At 45.7% G+C, this 12,732-nt stretch overlaps 1 protein-coding gene across 2 annotated transcripts in view; it reads left to right on the forward strand.

Annotated features, from left to right (window-relative positions):
- Nucleotides 1–12,732, forward strand: part of UBASH3B (ubiquitin associated and SH3 domain containing B) — a 157,979-nt gene that overhangs the window by 125,535 nt on the left and 19,712 nt on the right. For both annotated transcript variants that reach the window (XM_025357672.1, XM_025357671.1), the window contains exons 5-6: nucleotides 1,436–1,605; nucleotides 7,990–8,198. In XM_025357672.1, coding sequence (XP_025213457.1) covers nucleotides 1,436–1,605; nucleotides 7,990–8,198 — 379 coding nt within the window. The remainder of the gene's footprint in view (nucleotides 1–1,435; nucleotides 1,606–7,989; nucleotides 8,199–12,732) is intronic.

A 12,732-nucleotide genomic window follows, 5' to 3' on the forward strand; every position in this document is an offset into this window, starting at 1 on the left:
GCACAGCTTAGCTGGTCCAGCTCCTTGTTACCTAGCATGGAAAGCCGGCCACCATGTCTTTGCCCTGGAACTTGGTATTCTCCAGTTGTTGGCAGGCCCAGATATAATCAAGAAGATTTAGTGTCGTCCTCCATTCAAAGTGGTCAAAGGAGATTCATTCATGTGCATTTATTCATTTAACAAGTACTGAAAACCTGCATGATATGCTGAGTAAGGACACAGTGTAAGCAAGAGACAAAAACCTTGTCTCATGGGACTTACACCAAAGAAAGGCAATGCAGTATAAAAGAAAAAGTACTTAAAACCGAAATGCTCAATTTCTGCTTCTATCTTGGGCCACTAATTCTCTGTGTGACTTGACCAAGCCCCTTAAATTCTCAAATTCCCTAATTTCTTCTAGTTGCAACTTCTTCATTATTCTAGCTTGTACAATAGATGATTCTCCCTCACTGAAAATACAAAAGAGGCCAGGCATGGTGGTTCACGCCTGTAATCCCAGCTACTCAGGAAGCTGAGGTGGGAACATCACCTGAGCCCAGGAGGTTGAGGCTGTGGTGAGCTGTGATCATGCCACTTAACTCTAGCCTGGGCAACAGAGCAAGACCCTGTCTCAAAAAAAAAAAAAAAAAAAGTACAAGAGAAAGAAAATTTAAAAAGCCATTCCCCCATGTAGGTAGGGTTGTTTTGTTTTGTCTCTTGGGGTATCTTAGAATAAGTCCGTATACTTTAAATGAGCATGTCTCAACTAAGGGTGATTTTGCCTCCCAGGGTACATTTGGCAATGTCTGAGGTCACTTTTGGCTGTTACAGCTTGGACAGTGCTGCTGACTTCTTGTGGGTAGAGGCCAGGGATGCTGTGAAACACCCTATAATGCACAGGACAGCCCCCCACAAAAAATAAGTATTCAACCCAAAATGCTGTTGAGAGAAACCCTGCATTAAACTTTGAAAATATCCATCTTTTTCCCCTCATTTCTCCATCCATCTCACCCAGAAGCTAAGAGACCTAGCTCCAAAATGAAGGGAATATAGCCTTGGGAGTCATGCAGTTACAAAACATGCTTTGTATTTCTACACAAATTATTTCACCACTGTAGGTCATAGTACCCTCGTCTCAATGGTGGGGCTGGTGACCAGCCACTGGAATGGTTGTGAGAGGACTTAACTAAAAGGACTGCCCTCAGCCAACCCGTAGCTCCTAGAGGAAAGCCGTACGGTGGCTCTTTATCTCTTGAACAGTGGCTCGGTTCGGAATCTCTTGCCATCTCCTTACCCCCTTATTCTACTGCTGTGAAGGAGAGAAACATCTTTTGTCTTCCTTGTTATGTGGGAAGCAGAAAATTTCTCAGGGTACCTTTCTAAGCCTTTCCTTAAGTCTTCACCATTGCTATGATCGCCACCTTTTAATTACTGACTTTTTTCTTCCTTTTTCCAGAAGTGCATGTGGAACCTCATAAGAAGCAGCTACATGTGACCCTGGCTTACCACTTCCAAGCCAGCCACCTACCCACCCTAGAGAAACTGGCCCAGAACATTGACGTCAAGCTAGGGTGTGACTGGGTGGCTACCATATTTTCTCGGGATATCCGATTTGCTAACCATGAGGTAATGTCTCACTGTGGTTCCAGAAGCTACCAGGTGCAGGGTGCGATCAGAGTCAGCAGCTCGCTGCTGCAGGGAGATGGGTACCTACAGGGGAAAAATGGAGCAAGCACCTAATGGAGAGTCCGTTGGCCCAGGATTGTGTCCAGCCTCTGCCTGGCTCCCTGGGAGGCTTCCAGCGTGCCTCCCTCCTTTCTGGGTCACAAGTGGCTCATCTGGGTAACGTAGTTCTGTCTCCCCTGCCAATCTTACCCCAGCGAAAAAGAAATGAAATGAGAGAGAATAAATAAAAAATATATTGGAAAATTTTTAATATTATATAAATTTATGGTGTTAATGGAAGACATCATTTTGACCTCAGGTGAGTTGAAGAACACATAAATACAAACAAAAACAAAAACCTTGCAAAGACATAATCAACATACATTTGCTGTGTATCTGTGTCATGCGAAGTACCATGTTGCATACTGGAATTTTTAAATGTGGTCCCGTCCTCAAGGAGCTCTGAGGACAGACACGCATGAAAAGAAAACTCAAACCACCTGTTGTGAGAGTCTTTGCACATCCCAGTGGGAGGCCTGAGTGAGAAAACTGAAGAAAGATTGGCACAGCCCTACCATCCTTCCTTTGAGGGAATCAACATTGCCTTCTAGACAAGTATGTGACATCTTGGAAGCATAATATTGCCTTTTTTTTTTTAAATGGAGTTTCACTCCTTGTTGCCCAGGCTGGAGTGCAATGGTATGATCTTGGCTCACTGCAATCTCTGCCTCCCGGATTCAAGTGATTCCCCTGCCTTAGCCTCCCAAGTAGCTGGGATTACAGGTGCCCGCCACCACACTGGGCTAATTTTTTGTATTTTTAGTAGCACCAGGGTTTCACTGTGTTGGCCAGGCTGGTCTTGAACTCAGGTGATCTGCCCGCCTCGGTCTTCCAAAGTGCTGGGATTATAGGCATGAGCCACCGCACCTGGCCGATATTGTCTTTTTTCTATCCTGAAGGAGAAGCTGAGACACAAAAACATTAGTGTCTTAGTAACTTAAGGCCAGAGATGAAGCGAGAGCCCAAGTATTTTGACCAATAAAGAGGGGCAACCTGTCTGAAACAAAACTACATCATAGCCAGGCATGGTGGCTGTCACCTATAATCCCAGCACTTTGGGAGGCTGAGGCAGAGGTATTGCTTGAGACCAGGAGTTCCATACCAGCCTGGGCAGCATAGTGAGACTGTATTTCTCCCCACCCACAAGAGACCTCATCGTGTGTTAAAAATGTGCCTTCCAACTTAACTACATTTATTAAGCAATACTTAACATTTATTTCCCAATTTTTCAAGCAGCCAAAGAACTGGTATTTCTGTTAGTTTGCATAGCCTTTTAACATCTCTTTGAGGCTTCTTTAAAAAAAAAAAAAAAAAAACCATGAGAAAACAGTTAGAACCCCAGGGCTGAGAGCAGACAAGCTCATTGTTTTGGAAGTGGTAGAAGAGCCAACCCACGAATCAGAGGTTCAGGGCTCAGCGTGCGCCTGTGAGTGTCAGGGGCGTGCAGCTTTGTCTGACTCTGCTCATGGGAACGTGATGTCCTCCTTTTGAGTCATTTGATGCAGGTTTCTGTAAGATGCCTTGAGCAGACTGGGCCTGATCTTACTTAAGAATTCTGACATCTCAGGCCGGGCTCGGTGGCTCACGCCTGTAATCCCAGCACTTTGGGAGGCCGAGGGGGGTGGATCACAAGGTCAGGAGATTGAGATCATTTTGGCTAACACGGTGAAACCCCGTCTCTACTAAAAATACAAAAAAATTAGCCGGGCAAGGTTGCGGGTGCCTGTAGTCCCAGCTACTCGGGAGGCTGAGGCAGGAGAATGACGTGAACCCGGGAGGCAGAGCTTGAAGTGAGCCAAGATCGCACCACTGCACTCCAGCCTGGGTGACAGAGCGAGACTCTGTCTCAATAAAAAAAAAAAAAAAGAACTCTGACATCTCCTAGAGTCACTTAGAACTAGCCCTGAAGATAACAAAGGAGGTGTGGCTGGTTGGACTCCTTCTGAGGGCAAAGAAAAAAAAAGTCAAGGGTTGCATGCAGATGACCTCTGAGAAGTCACCTTTCTAAGATAAGGAAGGTGGCAGTGGAATTTTACAAGGAATATCCTCTAATCAACACTGTCCTCCAGTTAACTCAAAGGGTAATTGCTTTTCTGCCTGACCCACATTCTGCTCAACTGGCATGGAAGGAAAAAGGCAGCAAGCGCCCACGTGAATTATCTTCTAAAAATAACTTGGCCTCTTTTATCTCTTATTTGTAAAAGCTCATTTATTACCGTTCATTCTGATAAAGCTCTCCTCGGCCCCTTTGGACTGGACCTCTCCTGTGAGGTCTTTCGGTCCTACCTGAACCCTCTTCTTACCTGCCTTCTTTAACGTGCCCCCAGGAGGCAGTTTTGATTGACTGTTCCAGTGAGGGGACAGATGTCCAGAGAAGGAGAGTGGTTTAGGCAAGGACACTCTGGCAAGGCACCATGATGCTAAGGAAAACTCCAAGGCCTCATCCCTCTGCTGTTTAGATTCTCACTCGATTTGGACACGCGGATCCTCATTTGTATTTCACATAGGCTCTTTCATGTTAGTGATTACGTTGGGCCATGCCAGTTTAATATACCAACCAATAGAAATCCAGAGGAAGTACAGGGTGATCCAAAAAGCATCAATTTTGGAGTCCAGCACACTTGGCTTCAAATCCTGGCTCCATCACTTTAGCAAGGGTTAAATTCACTTTGACAACTTGTACAGATCTCCAGTCCTTAGTTTTCTCATCTGTAAAATGGTGACAATGTTTTGCTAGATGGTTATGAAGACTAAATAAAGAAGATGTATGGAAAGGCTTTAATGTAATACCCAGCACAAGGTGGGTACAACAGCAACAAAAAATTGCTGCAGCTATTACTGTGAGTGAGAATAAAAAGGGCTCCAAAGACATTTCAGCTCCTGTATTCACACAGGGCTGTGGCTGCCTTTCATTCAGCAAACAGAGTTTCCTCCCACTGTAGTAAGGGAGGAAAAACATACCTGAGGTGGATTCAAGAGTTCGTTTTGTTTTTTTTTTTAGCTAGAGTCTTGCTCTATCACCCAGGCCAGAGTGCAGTGGTGCAGTCTCGGCTCACTGCAACCTCCACCTCCTGGGTTCACGCCATTCTCCTGCCTCAGCATCCTGAGTAGCTGAGACTACAGGTGCCCACCACCACACCCGGCTAATTTTTTGTATTTTTAGTAGAGATGGGGTTTCACCATGTTAGCCAGGATGGTCTTGATCTCCTGACCTCGTGATCTGCCCGCCTCGGCATTCCAAATGCTGGAATTACAAGCATGAGCCACGGCGCTGGTCCTGGATTCAAGGGTTCTTAGAGTACAGGCCAGGCACAGTGGCTTACACCTGTAATCCCAGCACTTTGGGAGGCCGAGGCGGGCGCATCACGTGAGGTCAGGAGTTGGAAACCAGCGTAGCCAACACAGTAAAACCTTGTCTCTACTAAAAACACAAAAATTAACCAGGTTTGGTTGTACACACCTGTAGTCCCAGCTACTCTGGAGGCTGAGACACGAGAATCGCTTGAGTCTAGGAGGCAGAGGTTGCAGTGAGCCAAGATCATGCCACTGCACTCCAGCCTGGGCAACAGAGCAAGACTCCATCTCACCAAAAAAAGAAAAAAAAAAAAAAGAAGAGTTCTTACAAGTAGATGGCAAACATAAAACAAAATAAGTAGAATGTAATATAAATTAGGCTTGTGTTCTCATATCTCTCAAACTTAGGCTAAGGTTTTGAATCTGCTTTTGGTGAGTGAGAAAGGGCAGTGGGGACATGGGTCCCAGTTATAATTTTAGATTTGCTACCATGCCTTAATTCTTTTATTGTTCATTCAATAAATCGAAGCTACTTATTGCCCAGCTTCCCTATGCCTAGGACATATTGTCTCTACCTTTTGCTGTGCCTCAGTTTTCCTGGGGATAACCTAGAAATAGAATGAATACCCACCTCCCCTGTGTGATAGAACAAGTGAGGACTTCTCTGAAATCGCATTGAGTTTCTCAAGGGAAAGGCACTACTGGGCCAAAGGCATTATTAGCCAAGACCATGCTGTGCTTGAACATTTAAGGAACACGAGTTTAGGCTTGTTTCCCTGTGACTCGGTGCCTTTCTCCACCTTGTCCCAGAAAAAAAAAGAATGTTCCTTTTCATGGGACGTCACACATTTAGCTTTGCAGTTTGTGAGATTTTGCGTGAATTTTTTTTTCCCTTTAAGCTGATTTAACAATCCCACAGAAAACCTTCCTGGCTTGTTTGGAGAGGTGGTTTAAGTGTGTATGAGGCAGAGGGACAGGAAGAATAAGGAGGAATCAGAGCAGGAAGATCTAGAACTGAAAGATGCTGGAGTCAGAATTAGAGAAACAAACAGGCGCCCTACATAAAAGGAGAATCAGAAATACAGCAGTACAAATGAGCTCCCTGCACAATCACTCTCATCCTCTGAAAAGAATCACACCTTAAAGGCTCCTTTCTTTAGAGATTTCCAGAAGGAAATTCTCTCTTCATAACATGTTCTGGTGTATCACCTTGACATCAACGAGCCAATTAGTTCACAGGCCCACCCAGCGCAGGGTCCAGGGATCAGGGTCGGCTGGAAGGAAGGATGTGACCTGGGAGATCAGGTGCTCTGGTTCTGTAGAAATTATTATGCCCCGGCTCATGCCTGTAATCCCAGCACTTTGGGAGGCTGAGGCGGGAGGATCACCTGAGGTCGGGAGTTCGAGACCAGCCTGACCAACATGAAGAAACCCCGTCTCTACTGAAAATACAAAATTAGCCCGGCGTGTTGGCTCATGCCTGTAATCCCAACTATTCAGGAGGCTGAGGCAGGAGACTCACTTGAATCTGGGAGGCAGAGGTTGCGGTGAGCCGAGATCACGCCATCGCACTCCAGCCTGGGCAGCAAGAGCAAAACTCCATCTCAAAAAATAAATAAATAAATAAATAATGATGCCCCTTCGGTGCACAAGGCTCTGTCCTAAGGTGTTTTCTTAGATTGTCTCATTTAACTTTTATAGTCTTAAGTATTGTTTTATAGATGAGAAAACTGAAGCCAAAGTTAGAAATATGCAAGTGGAGACCAGAATACATAGCATCCAACTAATGGCTTTGAGACCCTAGGAAACGGTGAAAGCTATTATAGCTTTCTCCGTCTTTATGTCCCTTGTGAAGCAAATAAGATAGGAAATATTTTCCTTACTATTGAGGTTTCCCACTATTAGTAACAAAAGCTAAAATAAATGTTTTCTGCAGCACCTTCATGCCTGTATCTGTGATGTTAATACATCCCAGGGAAGGAAGGCAAAAGGAAGAATAAATAGCCAACTGGCATGGCCTGTTTTTGGCCTAGGGGCTGTTTTGGAGCACAAAGTAAGAAGGTTTTCTCCATCTGATGAAAGCTGGCTACATGCTGACACAGACACTGATGTCTAGACATTTTTCTTTCAGGATCTTTGTTAAAACTATAGGTTTAAAGAACTCTCCTTTAAGGCAAGAACCATGTCTGGTTTAAAGAGCTAAGTTGGCCAGGCGTGGTGACTCACACCTGTAATCTCAGCAGTTTGGGAGGCTGAGAGAGGGGGATCACCTGAGGTCAGGAGTTCGAGACCAGCCTGGCCAACATGGTGAAACGCTGTCTCTACTAAAAATACAAAAATTAGCCAGGTGTGGTGGTGGCTGCCTGAAATCCTTGCTACCAGGAAGGCTGAGGCAAGGAATCACTTGAACCCAGGAGGCGGAGGCTGCAGTGTGCTGAGATTGCAGCATTGCACTCCAGCCTGGGCGACAAGAGTGAAACTCCATCTCAAAATAATAATAATAATTCATAAATAAAGAGCTAAGTTACATAGAAAGAGGGGTACTTCATTCCCTGAGCCTTCCTGTACGAGAGACACTCCACCTGGCCCATCCGTAACCCCCATATGGAAGACTGGCTTTCCATGAGCTGGGTTTCAAGTGTCTATCATGGTGACTATCAGATGAAGCAAGGGAAACTAGGTCCAAGTCCATTTATATAGCAGTTAGCCAGCGAGCCTACAGGATTTCAGGTCAGTTTCCAAAAACGATACTTGAATCCTGATGGGAAATCTAGACATGCCTGAAGAAAAGTATGGAACCATTTCTAGCACCAGGCATACACCTGCAGTACTCTGAAGAGAGAGGTGCTCTCTGATAGGAATTCACATCTACTCAGGGCACATCGCCCCCTGGAGGTGTGCAGTATTAATGCAGAACACACAGTCCTGCCCTAAAGGCACTCAGGAGAATGGTGAGGCCTGGGGCTTACTCACCCTCTCTTCCTTTTTCAGACATTACAGGTCATCTACCCCTATACCCCACAAAATGACGACGAGCTGGAGCTGGTCCCCGGGGACTTCATCTTCATGTCTCCAATGGAGCAGACCAGCACCAGCGAGGGTTGGATCTACGGCACGTCCTTAACCACCGGCTGCTCTGGGCTCCTGCCTGAGAATTACATTACCAAGGCTGATGAATGCAGCACCTGGATATTTCATGGGTAAGCAGATAGCAAGACCTTTATGCCATTTGAAGAACGTTGCTAAGGCAGACTGGATCCTGGATACACAGGGCAGCAGTAAATGGAGCCCATGGGAAGAAGGCCCTGTGGGTTCCAGGCTTCCGGGAAAGGAGCTGACTTGAGGCATGGGAAAAATGCGAAAGGAATTGCTCTGCTTCCCTCTGCCTGCCCCGTTCGCCATCGTTGTCTGCTTGAGTTCCTGATCGGAGACTAAACCGAGGCTGCATGGGGTCCATCTCTTCTGGCTGAAGGGTGGCATCATCCCAGCACTGCGTCTTCACTGCTTTAGGGCTTCTGTCCACCTTGTCCTGGGTCATGACTCAGGGTGGTCTGACTCCCCGAAGCAGCTGGGCAGATTACTACCCTGCCAGCCAGACCCATAGAGAAGGAGGTTTCAAGAGGCAGGAGCCCTAACTGTATCCTTCATTTGCTAAGTGACCCTGAGCAAGTCCCTAGACACAGCCCGTGCATGCCTAGACAACAAAGACCGCGTCTAAGGGAACAGGCAACTGCCAGACTGAAAAGGGATCCATTTCCCCCTCCCCTCTGCCAGTCTTCTTTAGGGTAATAACTTTCCTCCCATCCCTCATTACTATTTTGCCCCTATTCCATACTGGTCCCGTGTTCAGTGGCCAACTTTGTTCCAACAGAGAAAATAGAAACAAAAGGCATCTTCTCTTTCTTAGCTGGAGCAGCTCGAAGCCAGTGCTTCCCTGGCACACTGGGGCATCTAGCCAGGGCCTGCGTGCTGGTTTGTTTTCCTCCCTCTTGTTTTTGTCATGTGGCAACATGGCTGAGAGGCAGAAGCCCTGAGCACCAGCTGCTTGGTGGCTAACATTGTTATTATCACCATAAAGGAGAAGCAGAGAGAAATGATTTCATCAAGTCTTTTGCCTGGAAGGAGAAAATAAAGGTCCCCTACCCTAGTGAGCCACAAACAGACAAACCACAAATCCAAAGATGGGAAACAATATTTTCTTTCTCAATAACCCCACCCAGCAATCCCTTCCCCTCTCTTTCACTCCGCTCCCACCTCAGCCCAGCCCGTGAGCCTGCAGAACCGGATGGCACAAAATTAGAGGTCAGAGTTGTCTCATGTTCCCCAAGCATTTGCTTTTTCAGAAGTGCTTTGGAAGATCAAAATATATAAGCTGGGTTTCCAAAGTCTCCATTTTAATCCCTGTAACAACAAGGAAAGCAAAATTGCATGAATAAACTGAGAACTAAAAGATTATTTGCCTGACAAAGCATAGTTCTCAGATCTATTATTTTTTATTTTACAGTACTTGGAGTTGCTGTTTTATCAGATCTCTTTCTTAAAAGTGGGTGTATGGCCAGGTGCGGTGGTTCACGTCTGTAATCCCAGCACTTTAGGAGGCCAAGGTGGGTGGATCACTTGAGGTCAGGAGTTCAAGACCTGCCTGACCAACATGGTGAAACCCCGTCTCTACTAAAAATTTTTTTAAAAATCAGCTGGGCGTGGTGGCACACGCCTGTAGTCCCAGCTACTCAGGAGGCTGAGGCAGGAGAATCACTTGAACCTGGGAGGTGGAGGTTGCAGTGAGCCGAGATCACACCACTGTACTCCAGCCTGGGCAACAGAGCAAGACTTTGTCTCAAAAAAAAAAAAAAAGGATGTATGTGAGAAGCAGTGCTGATCTCTTAGAGTTCACTCCATCCAAGCCCACTCTTCCCTAAATTACAGCTCAGGCTGACGTATAGGTGAACCTGAGTGACTTCGGTCAGTGCGTCCCAGGGAGGTCTTTGTGTCATCTTTTATTTGAGAGATTACTCATGATGTCATGTCTGTGAGAACAATGTCTGAAATTAAACTAACAGCTTCCCCAGCCAACTCCGTTCAAAGTAGGGAAATAAGTTAGGCATTAGTTTATTGTAATTAAGAATTTGAGACTGGGTTCCAATAGTCTTGGATTTAAACGATAACTCTACCACTTACCAGCTGTGTGGCCTGGGCCAAGTTGCATTACCTCTCTGAGCCTCTGTTTGCTCATCTAGAAAATGGAACTAATCATTGCACTTACCTCATAAGGTTGTTGTGAAGACTGCAATGCCGAGCTTCGCTTTACATGGTTCAGAGTCTGGTGTATAGCGGTGACTATAAAATCACCATTTGCATAATGATGACTTTTGTCTATCTTGTGTTTGCCAGTCCTCACTGAGTGCTCATCAAAGGACATGTGTCTTCCATAAAAGCAATCCTGTAGATGAACTGCACTTTCCTATTTAACCCCAGAGGTTAAATGACTCAAGGAGGCAGAGCCCAGCTTCCTTGTAAGACAGATCTTCTCTCACTCCTAACCCAGGATAGACATCAGGAGGTAGAACCCCAGGGGAATGGCAAGCATGGCCTGGCTGGCATGGTGGGAGTTGCCCAGGGGATCCAGGCAACAAGTCATGATTGGGGGTCAATGAGTTTAACAACACTCCCTGCCAAGTGCTTCTCAGTTCTCTGAGTCCCTCCTAAGGAAATATGTTCTCTCCACACTAACTTGAGTGTCTTACTTGGTTCTAAGTAAGGCAAGTTGATGAAGCCTCCTTGTGTTCTCTGAAGCTGGGTGAGCTGCCTGGCCGCTCGGGCTTAGCACAGGCCTGGCGTGTTGCAGGGAGAAACCAGCTCTCCTGATGCTTGAGATGTTCTGGATCTTAGACCCGGCTTCCTCCCTCCACTGTTCTGAGCAAGAAGCATCTGACTATTGTCTTACTGGAACTGGCAGCTCCAAGCTGTCTCAGAGTGAGTCAGGTCCTTTGATTATAATGACAGTTAAGAAGGGAAAGAGGCTGGCATTCGTCTTGCCATGGGAGCCGAAGGAGGGAGAGAAGGAATCCTATCAGTATCTTCACAGCTGCAATAAAGTAAAGAAACAGACATGTACACGCAAGATGTCAGCACAATTTTAGGTAGCCAGACGTTTTGCACCCTGAAGCTTTGATGAGTCAGACAATAAAACTGGATTTTCTTTTTTTTTTTTTTTTTTTCTGAGATAGAGTCTCACTCTGTCGCCCAGGCTGGAGTGCAGTGGTGTGATGTCAGCTCACTGTAACCTCCGCCTCCTGGGTTCCAGTGATTCTCCTGCCTCCGCCTCCTGAGTAGCTGGGACTTCAGGTGTGTGCCACCATACCCAGATAATTTTTGTATTTTTAATAGAGACGGGGTTTCACCATGTTGACCAGGCTGGTCTTGAACTCCTGACCCCAGGTGATCCACCTGCCTCAGCCTCCCAAAGTGCTGGAATTACAGACGTGAGCCACCGTGCCCAGCCAAACTGGATTTTCTTGAACTGTGTGATGTTTGGAAGGGTCTTAGTTTAAAATAAAGTAGAATCGCTGGTCTCTTATACCGTGTGAACGGCACAAGATTTCCTTGGGCTACAGTTACTTAAATTTTTCCATAACAGGTTTCACTTGGCAACATATTCAGATGGACTGATGCAGGTTCCTGGGTCCCACCCTGACCTACTGAATCACAGCCTGTGAGGAGCAGAACCCCAGCATGAGTGTTTTTTTTTAAAGTCCCCTGGTGATTCTGATATGCACAAGTATTCAAAATCAGTTTTTCAGGGCATGAGACTTCTGAGACCTTCGTTTATAAGTAGATAGAACAAGTCTGTCACTTCTAGTGAAAAAGCAGCCACTTCTGAAACTGAATGGGGTGCTAAGATAAAGTCACATAATTTTTGGAACAAAAATTTACCAGCAACCAGTTAGCTGTATTATATTTGTGAATATAAAAAGTTATTTTCAAAAATAAAATTCTGGGCCAGGTGTGGTGGCTCACGCCTGTAATCCCAGGATGACTTCGGGAGGCCAAGTGGTCAGATCACCTGAGTTCAGGAGTTCGAGACCAACCTGGCCAACATGGTGAAACCCCGTCTCTACTAAAAATACAAAAATTGCCAGGCATGGTGACACATGCCTGTAATCCCAGCTATTCCAGAGTCTGAGGCAGGAAAATCGCTCGAACCTTCAGGGTGGAGGTTGCAGTGAGCCGACATCATGTCATTGCACTTCAGCCTGGGTGACAAAAGTGACACTCCATCTCTAAAATAAAATTCTGATAATACAATGTTAAAAGTGAATAATCCAAAACAGGTGGTAGCCCAGACAGGTTGCTGGGTCAGCAGATGCAAGCTAGGAGTATATGGAGAAAACTGGGATAGATAGCTACCCAAATTGTAAAGAAGCAAGAAATCTATAAAATTTAAATGTTTCCCCTGGACCCTGCTCAGTGATTTCCAAAGATGTTCACTGGATTTGCCTAACAACCACATTTAAATTGCAATGTTTATTAGATAAAGACTTGTGGAAGTCTTACTATTGACAACAATTTAAGCTTGGCAGGTTTTGACTGTCTTCCTTTCAGCAAGACCTCTTTTTAGGCTTCTGTAGCTATAGTGTTAACACTCAGAAATGAGAGTTCTTGGCTCACAGCTCTAAACATCTGGTGAGAATGGTCTTCTCTGAAATAATTCTATTTGTAATCATCCTGTTGGAG

The sequence above is a fragment of the Theropithecus gelada genome, chromosome 14 (genome assembly GCF_003255815.1).
Source record: "Theropithecus gelada isolate Dixy chromosome 14, Tgel_1.0, whole genome shotgun sequence".
NCBI classification, from domain to species: domain Eukaryota; kingdom Metazoa; phylum Chordata; class Mammalia; order Primates; family Cercopithecidae; genus Theropithecus; species Theropithecus gelada.